This window comes from Cricetulus griseus, assembly GCF_003668045.3.
Source record: "Cricetulus griseus strain 17A/GY chromosome 1 unlocalized genomic scaffold, alternate assembly CriGri-PICRH-1.0 chr1_1, whole genome shotgun sequence".
NCBI classification, from domain to species: domain Eukaryota; kingdom Metazoa; phylum Chordata; class Mammalia; order Rodentia; family Cricetidae; genus Cricetulus; species Cricetulus griseus.
This window is the reverse complement of record NW_023276807.1, coordinates 47,615,374-47,636,263: the sequence shown is the minus strand read 5'-3', so window position 1 is coordinate 47,636,263 and position 20,890 is coordinate 47,615,374. Positions and strand designations below refer to the sequence as shown.

The window sequence follows — 20,890 nt, the reverse complement described above, 5'->3', positions numbered from 1 at the left end:
TAGGGGAATGTCTGGGGATCTACAAAAATGACATCAACTAACGATCTAAGCAACAGAGGAGAGGCTACCTTAAATGCCCACCCCTAATAATGAGATTGATAACTAACTTATATCCCATCCTATAGCCTTCATCCAGCAGCTGAAGGAATTAGAAGCAGACACCCACTGCTAAACTCTGAACTGATCTGGAATCCAGTTGCAGTGAAGGAGGAGTGATGAGCAAAGGGGTCCAGACCAGGCTGGTGAAACCCACAGAAACAGCTGACCTGAACAAGGGTCCCCAGACTGATAGCTGATAAACCAGCATGGGACTTCTCCAGACTCCACGAACGTGGGTGACAGTGATGAGACCTCAGAAATCTATGGAGCCCCTTGCAATAGATCAGTACGTATCCCTAGCATAGGAATGTACTTTGGCAGCCCATCCCACATAGAGGGATACTCCCTGAGCCTAGACACACGGGATAGGCCTAGGCCCTATCCCAAAGGATATGAGAGACTCTGAAGACCCCCTATGGAAGCCCTCACCCTCCCTGGGGAGCAAAAAGGTTATAGGATAAGTAGGGTGTTAGTTGGGGGGGGGGGCAGGGGAGGAGGAAAGTGAGATGGAATTGGAATTGACATGTACATCAATCTTGTTTCTAATTCAAATTTAAAAAGTTTAAAAAAATCTGTATTCTACCAAATTGAGAAATCTAAAAGAAATGGCTAATTTTCTCTATAACCCACCAAAGTGAAATCAAGATCAGATGAACAATATAAACAGACCTATAACCCCTAGCGAAGTAGAAGCAATAATTAAAAGTTTACCAACCAAAAAGTTAAATAAATGAACCCCAGGTATAAATAGCTTTAGTGAAAAATTCTCCCAGGCCTTCAGAGGATATTTCACAAAATAGAAACAGAAGAAACATTCCTCAATTTGTTTTATGAGGACAGTTACCCTAATAACCAAACCACATAAAGACCCAACAAAGAGAATTAGTAATAGACCAATTTTCTCATTATCCTAGATGCAAAAATTCTCAATAAAATACTTGCAAACTGAATCCAAGAACACATGAAAAAAAATAATCCACCTTGATCAAGTAGGCTCCATCCTGGAGATTCAGGGATGGTTCAAATCTATCAAGATAATCCACCATATAAACTGAAAGGCAGAAACCACATGATTATGTCATTAGATGCACAAAGCCTTTGCCAAAATCCAACACTCCTTCATGATAAAATTCCTGGTGAGATAATGAATACAAGTGGTACAGTGTGCAGCAAGCCCATAGCCAACATTAACCTAGATGGACAAAAGAAAAACAAAACAAAACTCCAAGAAATTCCACAAAAATCAGGACCAAAACAAAGTTGTTCCCCTTTTCCATATCTATTCAATACAGTACTTGAAGTCTTAGCTAGAGCAATACTAAACTGAAGGAGATCAAGGTGACATAAATTGGAAAGGAGGAAGTCAAAATACATTAAGTGATCCTAAAATTTCTACCAGGAAACCCTTACAGCTGATTAACATTTTCTGCAAAGTAGCAGGATACAAAGTTAACTCACAAAAGTCAAGCCTTCCAATATACAAAAGGACACATGGACCAAGAAATATGTAGGGGCAAAAAATCACCTTTCATAATAGCCTCAAATAATTAAAATAAAATGAATTATTTTATTTTATCTCTAGCAAAGCAAAGAAAGACTTGTATGATAAAAGCTTTAAGTCATGAAGAAAGAAATTGAAGAAGATATAGGAAAATGGAAAGATCTTCCACTTTCATGAATTGGTATTATTAAGATAGAAAAAATAGCTGTTCTACCAAAAGCAATCTACATATTCAATGTAATTCCCATCAAAATTCTAACACAAATCACTAAGGGACAATTTTCAGCTTCACAGCGAAACATAAAAAACGCAGTACAGCTAAAACCATCATGAATAATAAGAAAAAATGCTGACAGTATCACCATCCCTAACCTCAACTTGTACTAAGAGTTATAGAAAGATAACAACAATATTGGCACAAAAGCAGACATGATGATCAATGGAACCTAAGTGAAGACCCAGACATTGGTAATAATCAATAATCACTAAAATCATCTTTATAGGTGTCAGAGCAAAACTGTACAAGCCAGGTGTTCACTATAACCTTAGGAAATTAAATACCAAATATTAATTTTCCTTTTGAGCAATTAGGAATTCTCTCAAGTGTCAGGCTGCTAATATTAATATCTTTCAGTTTTCACAGGCAACTGAGTCAGTTCTGAGTTTCAAATAAATTTAAAAAAATCATCATTTTTTTTGCTTTCAAGAGATGTATACCAAATCAATTTGAATATTCAAATAAATTTAAACTGCATTCAAATGAATTGAAAATTAAATAAGACACTATGAATTTATCTAGAAAAGTTATTTATGATAATTGGCCATAAAATAATTGCTCATTATTTTTTGGGACATAGTAAAACTTTCATGTGTCTTACTTCAGAATGTGTCATGAACTCACACAACAAACAATAGAAAAATATGTATTATGTTAATTCATATACACAAGAATGTATAAGACATTACTTAGGGCATTATCCTTTATACTTCTCTAAAAGTCACATTTAATGAATATAGAAATGATAATAAAATTAAATGTATCCCTTTTTTCTCCTCCCTCTCTTCCTCTTCCTAATCTTTCTTCTCCTTCTTTAAAGAAAAGGTCTCAATATTTAGCTCTGACTGACATGGAAGTCACTAAGCAGAACATGCTGATATATGACAAAGCTCCAGCAGGTTCTTCTTAAGGCTTAGATTACAAGTGTTGGAGCTTTGTCATATACCCCACACCTGCTTTCAATGTACTTTTTGAACAGGTAGTCTTTATTTTCTACATCCTGAATGTATTTTCCATAATCATTACTACTAAGTACTAACTATCTACTAATTGGATTATATGTTTTTACAGAAATGATTTTATAAGTATAAGCGGAAAGTGTTCTACAGTGAGGATAATAGTGACCATGACAAGGAGACATTGCTAAGTGTAAGAGAAAGGTTGGGTCACATCAGTTCTCACCTAGATACTTAGACAAAATAGGAAATATCTCACTTGTATTTGTATTTGTTCTTATGTTTGTCAAGGGGAATTTCTAGTTTTAAGTTTTTCAATTAAAATGGTGATGGCCATGAATATGTTTGCTACTTTTTAAACAGCAGGCAAAGATGAAAGTACTTTGGCATACAATTATAGTGTCCAGTAGATGCTTCTCCTTAAGGACTTGAGTCTTAAGACAAAGGAAGTAAGGACAGGAGGTTTTAGACCTCTAACCCTCTTTCCATACTCATACTAATCAAAAACAAACCATTTCTGTTTTGACATAAACTATGTAGGTTTCTCATTATAGTGAAAGGACCCTAATCATTTTCCATGATCATTGTCAATGACAATTAGCATCATTCATGTAAATAGGAATGGGAATATACTTCCTTTACCCAACAGAATCATTTACAGTAAAACATCTAGTGCACTCTAACTTATTAATGAAATGCTACAATATTTTATTTAAAGATAGTCATATTCCAACTAACCACATTGAATAAAATATGATATGACTGTCTTCTGGTTAGAGTAACCATTTCAGCTCAACTTTGTACAATTCTGTGTTCTTATCAACCACACTGTAGTTAGGAAAAAGAAAAATGGAAATATATCAAAAGCATATTGGTTTGGACTTCTACAGCAAAAAATTTAAAAAGAACCCACGTTGATAATTTGAAATAAATGAAGAGTTAAAAATAGATGTTACTCCAAAAGCTATTTGTTTATGAGCTCTTATGTTTTAGTTTTTTTTTAATCAGTTAATATGCCATTATGAATAGTTCCACAAACACTTTAAATTGGTCATTTTGGAAACACACAATGCAAGAAAAGCATTGATATCCACTGTTCTCATGCTCCATGGGGTTATAAAGTCACAAATGACCATGTCATCCATTCTCTGTATAGGCCACATGCTCAGGAAAAGGTGATCAACATGGTCTCAAATTCTGTACTTGTACTTGTCGGTTTGGTTGGGAATTTTTCTCTTATTTGTTTTTTGTTTGTTTGATTTTTGTTGTTGTGTTTTGTTGTTACACACACACACACACACACACACAGAGAGAGAGAGAGAGAGAGAGAGAGAGAGAGAGAGAGAGAGGGTGGGGGGAGAGAGAGAGACAGAGAGAACTTGAGGTAGAGTGAATATGGAAGTAGGGAGGATCTGGAAGGAGTTGGTGGAGGGAGAAGAGTATAATAAACATATTGCATAATAAATGTAATAAAAATGTAAAGAAAATAAAGACACAAATGACATAAAACAGGTAAGGAGAACCCAAGAAGCAGGAAAAGGGAAGGTACGATTCTTTCAGAAAGCCAACACCATCCAGCCAACACTTGATTTGAAGATAGTGAAAAATGCTCCAAGCCTCTAACTTCTAGAAGTAGAAATAAAAAAGCAGTTATTTAAATAAAAGGAGTTGGAAAAATAGCAATAGGGAACTAAGACAACCAGTTAGTAATTGAAAAATGTGTGAGCAATTCACTCCAATTTCTTTTTTTTCCATTTTTAATACATATTTTATATTTGTTTTATATTTGAATTACAGACAAGATTGAATTACATAACAATCCCAGTCACTCCAATTTCTATGTTTTACTTTTCTCTTTTCCCTTCCTCCCTCGCTGCCTCCCTTCCAACTTTCATAGGAAATGAACCACTGCACAGTTATCAGTGTCAAAAATCATGATCCTGGAGAGCTTTTCCATTTTACACAAAGTACATTCAGGTAGATGTGCCCAGGTGAAGCTAGGTTGGATATATATTTTCCCATTCCATAGTAGGTTCCATTCCAGAACAGTAGTCAGCATGATTATGGTGGTCCAGCTGATCCAAAGCTAAAATGAAGTCTTTCTCAATATGCAACAGACCTTAGAAACTGCAAACTAAATCCCTCCCTCCTGTCCTCATTCATCAGGCATTGCTAAGATTTCAATTCCCATAGCCACTTCAAGACACAGAGGTTCTGCTAGGGGCTACCTGTGATTTACCTGAAGAGTTCAACACACAGTATGTTCAGTTACCTACCTTCTCTTCTAACTTTACCAAGCAAATCTGGTTAGTAAATTAATCAGATATTAAAGGTCTCAAATCTGTTGTAGAAATGCTTATTCAAGGTCGGGATTTATTGCATCAACAGACAAATAATGACATAGTTAAAATGAATTAGAAATGAGAATGGACAATAAGCCAGGAGACACAGATCTAGCTCTCTCTGTCTGCCACTAAGCACAGTATTCATTTCCTGAAACTAGCTTAAAAACTGAGACATGGTGTGCTGAGTGATGCTAATAAAACACTCTCAGTCCTGAGAAATTAATGAGTTACTGCAGATGCCAATTCTCATCAATGGCAAACTTATACTCATGTTATAAATCGGATCACATGACATTAATTTGACTAATTTAATTGTGATAAAGTTCTAATTCTTAAATCATTTCTTGTGCAATATGTTTTCAAAAATTTTCCTTCTTGTCATGTTGCTTTTCACGCCAGTATCTTGAAATACCTAACAAACTACTTTTATTACATTGAATTCCACATAATATTTATAAAATGGTCAAAATTAATTATTTGTATATAGTTAAATGCAGTTTAGAGAAAGAAAAGGGAAACTAAACATCATAAAGAAGTGTAAAATGTCTTCATAGGAAATGCTTTAAGAGCAAAATTCATTTCACTGATATAACATTATGATGCTTATTTATCTACTCTAATATCTATAATAACCTCCAATGTTTGCCTCCCCCCTTTCTATGTGGCAGACATCATTTTTACATGAACCAGCTTACATTGCTTCAAAGTAATTACTTCATATTCAGAGTATCCAGCAAGATATTATCATTTATTACTCTCACATCTAATGGATGAGGGTCTGATGACTAGATACTAATTACCTCCCTTGGTCAGAGTTACTGTACCAGAGAGCATCTCATCTCCAGCACCAAGGCAGATGAGAAATAACCCATTGGAAGCCTTCATCACTGTCGAGCCTGATCCTCCCACAGCCCACCTCTTTCCTGTTTTATTTCTCACAGTAAATATGGTATCAAGGCACTAACAATTCCTGTTTTAGTCATGTGTTATCACTACTACAACTTAACTTTTTTCATATCTTTTTAATTTAGAAACAATCTTATTTTACATATCAATCCCCTCCTGTTCCCCCTCCCATCTATCCTCCCGTGCCCCTCATGGACCCCCCCTATGCCACCCACACCCACTCCTCAGGGATAGTGAGGCATTCCATGGGGGATCATCAAAGTTTGTCACATCATTTGTGAGAGGGTCTAGGCCCTCCTATGTGTATCTGGGCTGAAATAGTAACCCTCCATAGGGAATGGGCTTCCAAATAGACTTTGAGAGCCACAACTTAACTTTTAACATTTAAGTCTTTAAAAATATTTATTTTTTCCAGTAATGTAAGAAAACATAGTCATGGATTTTCAAATTCCATGTTAAGTAAGCCCTTTTACCACCAGTGAGTATCAACCTTTAGTTAGTGTGTTGGACTTAGATCTAGATTTTGTGAGTTTTTCTATGAAAAAGTTATTGTTAAACACTTGTGGTGAAACATTTGTTATTTGACAATTACCAACTTTTATCATAGTGTCTGATTAGCAAAACTATTAATATCAGTTACAAATAAAAATGAGTGTTTCATGCACATTAAATTCTTCTTTAGAACAAATATCTATAGATTTCTTGTGTTACAAAACATTAGTAACTTTGAAGGTACTGCTTTGCACTGAAATTTTAACTGACACATAAATGTAAAGGTATACATTTTATGTAATGTTATTGATATTTTGATATGAGAAAACATTATTATTTAGTTTTTAAATAGATGGAAACCTATCACTACAAACATCATTTATTTACATTGGCAAATCCTTCCTTGAAGCTTTATTTTCTTTAAATATGTAATATATAAAAGAGTTCTGATAACCTTTATTATGCAAGGACAACACATGTTTTACTTTTATAGAACTGTAATGTGAGGGTCTTCTGTGGGCATATGTGATAGCTACAAGATGACTTCAAGGACCAGCCAAAGACTGGTATTGTCTAATAGGTGATATCTTAAAACAACACATTTACTTTGTTTCTGTCTTAGGAATTTAATATATTGTCATTTAAATCATTCTATATTTACTTATTTTTATATGTATGGGTATGTGCCTACATGTGTGTCTGTGCTTCATGTGTGAGCAGTTGCCTAAGGAGGATTTAAAAAAAAAGCCAGAAGAGGGTGATAGGTCCTCTGAAACTGGAGTTTTAGGCAGTTGTTGATGCTGGAAGTCAAAATCATGTTCTCTGGGAAAGCATAATTCTTAACCACTGAGCCATCTCTCCAGCCTCTACTATGACTTTCTTCCTTTTTAATGCTAGAAATTGTTTCTTATTCAATTCATTCTGCCTTTATTACTATTTACCAAAAATGCTTAGAACCCAGTAGAGTTTAGATGCCACACTGGAACACAGTTTTAAAATTAGATAAATGGGATATGTAAAAGACAAAGTTATTTCTAGGTTGTAATGTTCTAAAACATATTTCCCATACATCCTCTTTGTACACATGTCAGCCATCCTAGAGCACATGGTGTCTTAGTTAGGTTTAGCATTGCTGTGATGAAACACCATGATCATGGCTACTGAAGGAAGTCAGGACAGGAACTCAAACAGAGCAGGAGCCTGGAGGCAGGAGCTGATGTAGTGGCCATGGAAGGGTGCTGCTTACTGGCTTATTTGCCATGGCATACTCAGTCTGCTTTCTTATAGAACTTAAGATCACTAGCCCAGGGATGGCCCACTAATAATGGGCTTGACCCCCTCTCATCAATCACTAACTAAGAAAATGCCCTAAAAGATTGTCTGCAACTTGATCTTATAGTGGCATTTTCTTAATTGAGGCTCCCATCTCTCAGATGACTTTAGCTTGTAGCAAGTTGACATAAAACTAGCCAGCACACATGGTATATGACAGATTCAAGATCATAACCAATCACCAAAAGCTGGGATTAATGAGGTGTAATTCTTTTACTCTTCAATGGCCTGTAACATCCTAAGTTAATATTCGGGTGATATAAATAATATTACTTTTTAAGAATTAGTAATAGTTTTATATATTCTTTGACAATTGTATACATGAATACAATGTGTCTCTATCACATCTGCCACATTTCTACTACCTGCCTCTTATTTTCTCCTGAACCCACCCACAAGGAATCCACCTCCTACCTTCACAATGTCTTCTAGTTTTATAACCTACTGAGTCCAATTTCCGTTGTCGATGTGTGCCTGGGTGTGGTTCTATCCACAGAAGCAGGGTAACAGATCAGTGGCACAACCCTGAATAAAAATGATTCCCCACAATAGCAGCCAGAAACTGTCATGGATGTCACTATATACTTTCTCCCGTTCTTTTCACCTTAACTCAAGGAGTTTTTTTTGTTTTGTTTTGTTTTGTTTTGTTTTGTTTTTTTTACCTCCAGTTATGTAATGACTACTATAAATTTACATTTGCTATTCATACAACATTTTTCCTACCTTTTACTTCTATTTTCATATTGTGACAAATATATTTTATTTTTTACAAGTACTTAACAAATTTAAAACTCACAAGAATAGCAGTGACATTTAAAATTATAATTTTAGTAGAAATAGTGTCTGCTAGATACAAAGCTGACCCAGGATTTATCTTTATTTTTATTGTCTTTTTTCTTTACCCAAACCCTACATGTTGACATTAAAAACAAACACTACTTAAAAGAGGAAAATCAGGCATACAGAATCAATGCTCTCCCCAGTGTGTTATACAGAGTGACAGTGACTGTTGCCCAACAGCCTAAGGAGTTCATGTCTTTGGTTTTGTGAATACAGATAAGATGCATTTTATATGTTACATTTCATGAAAAAAAGAGATTTTGCATTTGTAATTTGCATTTTTTTTCGTCAGTGAACTAGGAGTTTTTCCGTGGAATGTCCAGGTGTTTGATAATGTAAACTGAATAGCATAGTATGACAAGTGCCATTTGTGTTGCCTAATTTTATGCTAACCTGAAACAAGCTAGAGTCATGTTAGAATAAGGAATCTCAGTTGGGAGAATATTCCCACAGATGGGTATGTGAGGAAGCTTGTGATGCATATTCTTGATTGAAAATCAAAGTGGTAGCATCTCAGCCACTGTGGATGGTGCTATTCCTGGGTGCTATACAGAAGTCATGAGCAAGCCATGGAGAGCAAGCCAGTGAGCAACGTTTCTCCATGACTTCTACATCTGTTCTGCCTCCATTATCCTGCCTTGAGTTTCTGCCCTGATTTCTCAGAATGGTGGACTACAAACTCTAAGATGAAATAAATCTTCCCCCTCAAATTCCTTTTGGTCATGGTGTTTTATCGAAACAACTGAAACTTAATTACAATACCATCATATGAATCATTAAAGGTGGACATTTCCCAGCTGATGGAAGAAAATGAAATAAGAAAAGTATAACAGAAAAGAAGCCGGAGAAACCCACATTAAGAAAGAGGTTGAAGATACTCTGCCTGCAGGCAGAATCCATTGTGAGGTGTAAGAAGCAGAAGCATCTTCTAGGAGCCAAAGCCATCATCCTCTTACCCATAGCAAGTAAGGAAAGAAGATATTGCTAAAATGCCCACTAATGTGTGATGAATAAGAAATAGACAATTATTCATACTATAGCAAGATGAATTATATCTCCAAGAAATTTCCTAGCACATATAAGAACTTTGAGCATCAAATGGAATCCATGGACCACACAAGAGAGATGTTCCTTTTTTAGAACATGTAGTTTTAAAATTTGGAATTAAAACATAATTACATTCACCTTCCTTTTCCTCTACCCAACCCATCCCATGAAGCCCTCTGCTCTTTGTTTTCTCTTAAATTCATGGTCTCTATTACTTTAATTGTTGATTGATATATGTGAATAAAATAGTATAGAATAACATAACAAAATAAATCTAAAGATATAGATATAACCTGCTCATCCTTATAAAGTTTCTTATATGTACATGATTTCAGAGCTTATAATTAAGGTGGGGAGGTAGGTCTTTCCTGGAATAGACTATATCACATTCACAGCATTCCTTAGTTGCCTGTAGTTCTATGTCTGGGGTTAGTGTTTGGAAGCACATTGCCTTTCATTATGAATGTCTTTATATTTCATATTAGGTGTTGCATTTTCAATATTTGATTTATCACAATAAAAATTAGTAAACATTTCATTGTGAGTTTGGATAAAAATAAGTCACAGATATGTCTACTAGTGAATACCTCTGACTAGTCAGCTCATTTGTGACAATGGCTGTGACTTGTATATATACTTCAAAACTGGAACTCAATTGCCGTTTAGAACTTTATAGGGGACAATGTTGTCTCATGTCTCTGAAGTCCCCATCACCAGGAAGTTTAAGAAGCAACTAGAAAGTTGAGTTGAGTGCTTATGTCAAGTGTATAAACTTGGAAAGTGTCACTAAAGGAAATTGAGTGATGGTACATCACTTTGCTTAGCACATGGTTTAGTCAGCTGCCCTGAAGCTTTTCAGATACCCTGTTCTCCTCATTTGGACAGCTCTGAGGAACAAACATCCTACCTAAAGAAAGACTGATTTTAAAGCTGACCTCATCACAGTAGGGTAATGTAATAGACAAGAACAGGAAATAGAAGCTGGGTAATAAAAACAAACCAGGAAATATTGATCCCAACCCAGCAGCACACTGTTTAATTTAAAAGACAGCTCCTCAGAAAATCCTTTTTTTGTGTTGTCAAACAAGTGCTGGAACCTGTCTATCCTTCCAATCATTCCATTAGAAACACACAGAGGTGAGATGCTCTTGACTTTCCAACAAACAGGAGGGCAAACGGTACATGCAGTTGGATTTCTCTACTCTCACAGACTGCTACTTTTAATTGCTGCCCTTTGAAGAAGAGAGAGAGATACTTTGTCCTCATGTACTTCACTACTCTCTGCCTTCTGCAATGCAAAACTGATGTGTCTGCGTCCAATTAATAGTTTTCCTTTAACTTACCAGATTTTCACCTTCCAAAGTCAGACTTATCATTTACCTTTCCTTTGTTTGCTATGATACTATTGTACTTGGACTACAAATGAAAGTGCTGATTGCATTTGATGGATGCAGCCTGAAAGCACTGAATTTGAGTCTGCTGTGTAGAAAGGTTTATGTCCTGTATGTACTTGCTGGTTGTTGGAATACAACTGCATTAGGTGATACCTTGAGTTCATAGTAGGGAATACAAAATAAATAGTTTTAAAGGATTTGTATTTGAACGAAAGTCTAAAACTCCATTTTGTCAAGGAATCATTAGGAATATTAAGAACAGATCCACACTGTAGTTTCTTCAAGCAAATTTCTAACCAAAGGTAGTCCATTCAAGAGTAAATTATCTGTTATGGTACAGAGTAACAATGTTGTTTATGATGGCTTGAATCTAAAATTCCATCCTGATAGTATATGTGTTAAACACTGGTTGAAAGCTGACATCTTCAAGGGCTCTATAATTTCATGGATTAATTGATGGAAGAATTTGAAGTTAGGTGGAGTCTGGCTGGCTACAGCTCCCAGTGAAAATTACTTTAAAGAATACAATTTTATCCCCAGGCTCTTTCTCTTCATGACTTTGTTTCTCATCTGCACTGAGTAGGACATTTATATCACATGCCCTCTGCTCTCAGGTTCAGCATGAGCTCTGGCTTAAAACTATGGAGCTATTCAAATGCAAACATGGACTTCTAAACCTCTGAAGCCATGAGCCAAGTTCTTTGCTCCTGTTGTTGGTTAGTTAGTTTGTTTTATCATCATATATTTGGTTGCAGCAATGGAAAACTAAGGCAGTGATATTCAGGTTACAATGGGACCTCTAATTTATACACCAGTATTCTAAGCAGGCTAAACATAAATATGCTAAATTCTATTAACACTATGATTTGTTTCAGATATACATTGGTTCTGTCTCAGACATAAACATAGCCATTGTGTAAGTCATCCCCGTCTTTCTGAAACAAGAGTCTGTCAAAAACTGCCATTATTCATAAAGGGAAAGAAAGTGAGAGAGGATTCATCTTAATTTGAATTCCTATGGATATTGCTTGGATAGGAAAACTTTCATGTCACTAATTTACAATTCATTTGGATCTTTTGTCACATGGTCTTTGAAGTCTTGTCAGAACAGTTACCTAATTTATATGGAGCACCTTGGAGTCAATGAGTCTTTGTAGTGTTATTGGTCAAAAGACTGGGGTAGTACTTTAAAGTTATGTGGGAGGACCAGCCAATCCCTTGCCTTCACATTGTCTTCTATGCTCTGTCCAATTTTCTCTTCTATGCATGTGAAATTATAAACTATATTTGTCTTTGATATTTTCATTTTAGGAGTGTCACAGACAAGAATAAAGCTGTTCTAAAGTCAATACATGGTATCTTGGTAAAGAAGGAAGGATTTAACATGAGTTTGTATGTGTCTATGTCTTTCTCTATGTGTTGGGGACATATATATATATATATATATATATATATATATATATATTATATATAGGTATCCAAGAAGGACAATGCATATAACAACACCTTTAGAACTGCCGTCTTTACTTATATTTTCTTATGCCACCTAACCCATTAGTTTAGTTTAGCTGCGTGCCATAGCTTTACATTTAAGACAATAATAAGATTTTTTAATTAATATTTATATTCTGTTTTCTAACCCCAAACTAGTGACTTTATTTGAAACTATTTGAAAAGTAAATATATTATAAAATGGAAGACCCAATTTTCAGGAAGGAAGCCAGAAATCATGTAAAGAATCTTCTATGCAATTGTGTATGCTTTTGTTAGGTAAACATTCCAAGACCTCTATTACAGTACCTGTGACCTTTAGCTTCTCAGCCCCAATAGTTATCTCATCTTCATCTGCAGAAAACAGCACCCTGCCATCTTCACTTGCTCTCACTTCAAATCTTTTACACTGTGCCTCCACAGCCTCAGCTCCTGTAGTCAGAGGGAAGGTTTCAAAATGAAGCTGGGATGCATAACACTGTTCGCATGCACGATTTTCATAAACAAAAAAGAAATGCACATATTGCTCATCTTGGCTGCATGTTATACATCAGGATGAACATTTTTAAGATGTTATACTTTTCAAAAGTCCCTGATTTTACTGAATGTTTCCACGCTAGATTAAATGGCCATGCGTGTTCTAAATGTTTAAGGTTGTTCTAATATAGTGTGTGTTTAGCCAGATATAAAAACCTGACATATCCACAGGGGAGGCAATGTCTGCTTTGATCTCTACGGGAGGTGAAGATTTGTCATTTATTTTACCTGGTATGTGGTAGGTGCTCAATAAATGGGGCCAGTATGTCTCACATCTCTTTGCAGTGAAGACCACCAATCATTTGTAAATCTTTAATTACTCACATTTCATAGATTTTAGTGTAGATATCTTCTTGCCCTTTAATGTAAATGAATTGAAATCCATTTTATAATCACTCTTGCAATAGATTTGTTTTATGGTAATTTTTAAATATTCCATATTTCTTGAAATGTAAGCAACTTAACTACTCTAAAGTAAGCATCTTAACTACTCTAAAGTCTAATTCAAAGTGGAAACAGGAATCGCTCCCATATGCTCCTCTCCACTATCCTTTAAATTCATGGCCTCTTTTAATAATAATATATTATATATATATATATATATATATATATATATATATGATGCACACACACATATATATATGCACACACACATACATTCTTTTTAAATTAATTTTTATTTAAATTAAAAGCAATCTTAATTACATACAAATCCCAGTTCCCTCTCCTTCCTATCCTCCCAAATCTCCCCATCCCACCCCCATCCACTCCTCAGGGAGGGTGAGGCCTTCCATGAGGGATTATTGAAGAACGTCACAACATTTGGGCATGTATCTAGGCTGAGAGAGTATCTCTCCATAGGGAATGGGCTTCCAAAGCCCAGTCATGAACTAGGGATAAATACTGGTTCCACTGCCAGCACCCCTACAGACTGCCCAAACTCTTTCCCCTCCCCACAACTCAAAGCGATGTTCAGAGGGCCTGGTTTCATCTTATGCATGTTCCCCCGCTGCCAGTCTGGAGTCCATGAGCTCCCACTTGCTCAGGTCAGTTGTTTCTGTGGGTTTCCCTCTCTATAACTGAATTCCAGGAGTTCGGCTCAGTGCTTAGCTTTGAATCTCTGCTTCTGCTTCTATCAGCAGGCTCTATGACAGGTACATTCTTAAATATAATCTGCTCAGTCTGTATGATGTTACTTGTATGTACCTTTTCAGGGTAGACCATTTGGCACTGAAGAAACAATTATTCCCTGGGGTAGATCATCTCTCCCAGTTCAGGCTTTGCTCATCTGCATGGGCTTTTCTCATCCATGTTGGCCTGTCCATTGGTATAGTTCTTGTTCAGTTCATGTTTGGGTAGTCATGTTTCTGAGACTTTATGAAAGTAGTTTCTGATATTACAATGAGACACAATCTCACAGAAATTCCCTGATCCTCTGTCTCTGACAGTTTTTTCCACCTCTTTCACAAAACAGCCTATTTCTCTTGCCTTTGGTTATTCCCAGAGATGGAAGGTAAGTTCCTATTGCTACAGATACTCTATAATTCACTAATAGGCCCCAGAGACCCCTGAGTTCTGAATACCCTTTCTCTGAAAACTAGCTTTCATGGTACCAGAAGGTACTAAGCTTCCAAAAACAGAGACGCAGCCAATTGTCCTACCCAGCCCTGATGCCTATGAAGCACATCAACTAACAGCATAACAGTATAACCCTAAGGGTTCAGTAGTGTCTTACATACCTTGGTGGTAATGAGTAGACCTCTAATATAGAATAAGATGCACTTAACAGGAGGTAAACTATTCTTGGTACTGGAAAGTTAGTTAACTACTTGCTGATAGTGAATTTATGGTAATTAGAGGAGAATGGATAACCACTAATTTACCAACCCAGTATAATCACTAACAACAGTCTATGAATTATTGTCCGTATACTCATAGAAAATGTAGTTTTCACCCCACATCAAGAAAATGCTTCTTCGCAACAAATAGAAAATCACAACCAATTAAAATCATTTTTCTTTTTTAAATCAAAGATCTTTTCTTACAAAATTGAAAGACAATATTGAGGTAAACAGTGAAGACTTACTGTCATTGGTCATCATCTTGATTTTGTGAATATTATTTCAGAGGTAGTATTCATTTGACTGTTTTGTTATCTAATTATAGTCTAAACTTGCATTTGTCATTGTAGCATAGTAACTCAATTGAGAGACAGTCAAAACATTGAGGCCAACTTGTAGACAATTTAGACCTCTAGGTTTACAAACCTCTGGGTTTAAATTTGTCTACAAGAGACTTGGGCACACAATAAGACTCAAGGATCTGAAAAGATTTTATAGATCTTCTACATATAAATCTTTAACATTCACACCATATTACCATCTTCAAATATACTTAATTGCTGAGCTAAATTGATTCACAAGTTATATTTGATGGCACAGATGTGCACTAGATAATTACACATATATGAAAACATTATATGCATCCACAGATTAACAAGAATTTTCTAGGTATTGTGATTAATGCCTTTATTCAGAAGATTCTATATAAATATTAAAATATATGGCATATCACAAAAGCTATTACAAATAAACTATTAGAAATAAGCTATTAGAAACTTCAGTAGGGTAATATCTGGCTCTGGCAAAGGGGGTTGAATTTTTAATTCATTAACTTTAAATGAGCAAAGCCAAATAAGCAAATTGCACAATATTTATGCATGCAGAATAGATGAGATGAATCTAAGCCATAAATTAATGCATGCAAAATCATCCAATTGAAAAACAGATATAAAATTAATACTTCAGAGTACACTTTATTCATTATATTAACATAATTACAGTTGGCAAAATTGCAAGCTATTAGCAATGACTCAATAGTAAATAAATGTTTTATATCAGAATATAATTATATAGCATTACATTTGCATACATTGCTTTTCTTTTCTACAAATGGGAAAAAAGTAAAACTATGTAGTTGGAGACATAGTCAGTGATTAGGACTATCAGTGTTAAACATTAATATATTATACATTGTGAAACTAAACAGTATATTTGAACTTTTTTGGTTGCTTATCATTTATTTGCTTCTAGTATCATTTTTGTTTTTAGGCAAAGTCCAGTTGTCCAAAGGCACAATTGCATTAAGTAGAAATGAATTACTCTCTTAGCATTGGCTAAGTAGAAAAAAAAATAATGAACTGTCTTTGCATTGTCACAGCCCCCATTGGAGACCAACAGCCATGGCTTTGCAGAACCTCATGGTTACAGATGAAGATGAATGTCAGCAAGCCAACATGGAGAGCATCAGCTAACACACCGAGTTCAAGTGCAGCATGATGAGAGTGTGTGTTGCTTCAAGCCCTGTGTGTGGTGCACCATGGAGCTGCTCAAGGTTTCCAAGTACAAGCATGCCCTCATGATCATCAAGAAAGTAGGGATTCATATCCATGCCAAGAATAAGTGGGAGAAGCTGAGCAACAGCTAGCTGCCATGAGGACTATATCTATATCTATATCTATATCTATATCTATATCTATATCTATATCTATATCTATATCATCTAATCTACTTATCTTTCCTAAACATAAATGACAATAAATGTTTAAATACATATATTTATCAGTATATGTTAGACTTTAGTTTGTTTTGTAATACAAGTGTCATTAAAAACTTACATGTGGAGTATATCCAAGTAATGTCTCTCATGGGGGAAGATATGTTAGAGAATGAAGAAGAGCAACCTCAAACCAGGCTGGAGGATTCTTCTCTCCTGACTCTGAATTCTTCCATATTTCACATTCTCCTGGGACCCCATGAAAGTTATGTCTATCCTTTCTTTCTACAGTCACTGACCAAAGGATTAAGTTCACAGCTGCCCTTTGACTAGCAGGAATTAATACAGTAATGGGAACACTCAAATTTGGGGGTACCTTTGTCCTTCTCAACCCTTGTCTAAACTAGCAGTTATTTCTCCCCAATAAAAGGCTTACTTGTTGGACCTCCTGAAACTGAGAAGCTTCTGTAAGGCAAAGGACACTGTCAACAAGACAAAATGATGGCCCATGGATTGGGAAAAGATATTCACCGACCCCACATCCAACAGAGGGATGAGCTCCAAAATTTACAAAGAACTCAAAAGCTAGTCTCCAAAACACCAAATAATCCAATTAAAAAATGGGGTACAGAACTAAATAGACAATTATTAATAAAGGAATCTAAAAATGGCTGAAAGACACATAAGAAAATGTTCAACATCCTTAGCCATCAGAGAAATGCAAATCAAAACAATTCTGAGATACCATCTTATACCTGTCAGAATGACTAAAATCAAAAACACCAATGACAGTTTATGCTGGAGAGGATGTGGAGAAAGGGGAACACTCCTCCACTGCTGGTGGGAGTGCCAACTCATACAGCCACTTGGAAATCTGTATGGCAATTCCTCAGGGAAATGGGAATCAGTCTACCACAAGATCCAGCAATTCCACTCTTAGGCATATACCCAAAAGAAGCACATTCCTAAAACAAGGACATCTGTTCAACTATGTTCATAGCAGCATTATTTGTAATAGCCAGAACCTGGAAACAACTTAGATGCCCCTCAACTTAAGAATAGATAGAGAAAATGTGGTACATTTACACAATGGAGTACTACTCAGTAGGAAAAAAAAAGCAATGGAATCTTGAAATTCGAAGGCAAATGGATGAAACTAGAAGAAACCATTCTGAGCGAGGTAACCCAGTCACAAAAGACAGGCATTACTGTATGTACTCACTCATATGTGGATTTTAGACATAGAGTAAAGGATTGCCAGCCTGCAGCCCAGGCTGCTGGAGAGGTTGGTAAACAAGGAGAACCCTAAGAGAGACATATATGATCCCCTGGAGAAGGAAATGGGACAAGATCTCCTGAGCAAATTGGGAGCGTGGGGGAGGGGAAGGGAACTAGGAGAATGAGAAGGGGAGAATAGGAGAGGTGAGGAGGACATGATGGGGCAGGGAGGTTGAGTTGGGGGAAGAACAGAAGAGAGCAAGATAAGAGATAATATAATAGAGTGAGACATTATAATTTCAAAGATAAATCAGGCACTAGGGAAATGTCTGGAGATCTACAAAGATGACACCAACTAACAATCTAAGCAACAGAGGAGAGGCTACCTTAAATTCCCTCTCCTGATAATGAGATTGATGACTAAATCATATGCCATCATATAGCCTTCATCCAGCAGATGGTGGAAGTAGAAGCAGACACCCACATCTAAACCTTGACTGAAATCCAGATGCAGAGAAGGAGGACTGATGAGCAAAGGGGTCCATACCAGGTTTGTGAAACCCACAGAAACAGCTGACCTGAACAAGGGAGAACTCTTGATCCCCAGACTGATAGCTGGGAAACCAGCATGGGACTGATCCAGATCCCCTAAATGTGTGTGTCAGTGAGGAGACCTTGGAAATCTATGAGGCTTCTTGTAGAGTATCAGCACTTATCCCTAGCATAGGGATGGACTCTGGAATCCCATCCCACATGGAGGGATACTCTCTGAGCCTGGACACAAGGGGTTTGGCCTAGGCCCTATTCCAAAGGATATGACAGACTCTGAAGACCCCCCCCCATGGAAGGCCTCACCCTCCCTGGGGAGCAGATAGGGTATGGGATAGGTAGGGTGTTAGTTGTGGGGGCACGATAGGAGGCACCTTGGATTTTCATGTAAAATAATCTTCTTTATAATCAAAATAAAAAACAGAAAAGCTAAACAAAACAAAGCAAAACAAAAAAAGAAATAAATTGCTGTATCAAAGTAAAAAAAAAAAGGCTTACTTCTTAGTTGTGATGAATACCATTATTTGTCATTTGTATCACTTCCTTACCCATAATTCATACTGAAATGCCTTGTGCTCTCCATTTTTTTTTTTTTTTTTTTTTTAGAAAAATAAACTAAGAAGTGAGCTTGAGAGCTGGGTTGGTAAGGGCACTTGCTGCTTTCACAAAGGACTGGTATTTTATTCCTAACACCAAAAGATTACTAATAATAATGTGTAACTCTAGTTCCAGGGGATCCTATGCCATTGTCTGACCTCCGTGGGCACTGCAGACACACTGTACATTTACATAGCAGTGTAACATTCATACACATAGAATAAAAATGATAAATATTAAGAAATTAACTAAAAAGTATGCAAATGAATTCATGTAGCAACTACTGAAAAAAATAGCTGTTACTACCAACATTGTTGAAGTCCTTTTTGTCACTTTCCTTTAAGCACATGTCTCTCCATCTTTGTCCCTGAGAAAATTTTAGTCTACAGAATAACTTACAGCCATTTTTCAATTGTATATTTTTATGACTTATAGCTCAGATATAGATCATCTATTTTGGGTTCATTAATATTTTAAAAATCTGTTCATTTAAATTTAATTTTAACTTCTGGTGAAATTAGTTTTTATCGTTCTCATCTTTCAATTTGTTAATTTTATGTGTTGTGTGCTTTTCAAATGCTTTTTTAGATGATGTACATAAACATATTTAACATATTTGTATTTCTTGTGTTAATTATACTTTTAATTTCCTGTATTACTCTCTGTCTCCTCTGTCTCTGTCTCTCTGTGTATTATGTGTGTGTGTTTTCCATTAATTATACATTTAATTTGTTGTGTGTATCTCTCTGTCTCTCTGTGTGTGTTTCTCCTTTGTCTCTGACTCTCTGTGTATGTGTGTGGGTGTTACATAGCCGCAAACCTTCTGTATTTGAATCACATAGGTTGAAAAGGGCACTGTCAGGAGTCACAAGGTTGCTGGGTGAAAACCTCAGTACTTAGCATGGGTTACTTCACAGGGTTCGTATGTAGTAAAGACTATTGCAAAGCTGGACAGGAGTTTCAAATGTGTAATCCCAGGATGGGATGTGGCAGCAAGAAGGATCATATGGACATGGAAGCAGAAGTATCAGGAGTTCAAGGTCATTGTAAGAAATAATTTGTTGTGGACCATTTTCAGAATAATTTTAGAAAAAATAGCTCTAACTTCAAAGCATCAGAAATAAGCAGGAGACATTGTCCCTTCTCTTCCCTAGCAGGCAACTGGTACCTGCTCCTCTCAAAACTCTAGGGACTGAAAAGTTACAGGCATTCTGATACATTCCTGAGCCCATGATGAGAAAGAGGTGCATTTTCAAGCCCTAGGATATGCATTAGATAAAGAATTATGTAGAGAATTTGGGGTGGAGGCTATGCTTAGAAGAGCTTGAAAATTGTACTGACCAAGAGGCCAAAGAAGACAGGGATGTCCCAGGACAGGGAACCTCAAGACCACTCTCTTTTGCCATTTTCTTTAAAATAATTTTTATTTAACTTAAAAACAATCTTATTTTGCATACCAATCCGAGTTTCCTTTCCCTCCCATCCTCCCATGTCCCCACAACCTCCCATCCCACCTTTCATCCACTCCTCCGGGAAGATGAGGCCTCTTCATGGGGATCAACAAAGTCTGTCACATCATTTAGGGCAGGACCTAGGCCCTCCCTTGTGTATAAGAAAGAAAGAAAGAAAGAAAGAAAGAAAGAAAGAAAGAAAGAAAGAAAGAAAGAAAGAAGAAAATAGATGAAGGAAGGAAGGAGGGGAGAGAGGGGGAATGAAGGAATGAAGGCAGAAGTGATGGAAAGAGGAAAGGAGGA

At 36.2% G+C, this 20,890-nt stretch overlaps 1 protein-coding gene across 2 annotated transcripts in view; it reads right to left on the bottom strand.

Moving 5' to 3' along the window:
• The window catches only part of Sgcz (sarcoglycan zeta), a 289,997-nt gene that overhangs the window by 15,260 nt on the left and 253,847 nt on the right, over positions 1-20,890 (bottom strand). The window contains exon 4 of one of the 2 annotated variants that reach the window (XM_027391227.2): positions 12,990-13,112. The exons of the other annotated variant lie outside the window; for it this stretch is intronic. Within the exon in view, the coding sequence (XP_027247028.1) occupies positions 12,990-13,112 (123 nt within the window). The remainder of the gene's footprint in view (positions 1-12,989; positions 13,113-20,890) is intronic. 2 annotated transcript variants of the gene reach the window in all.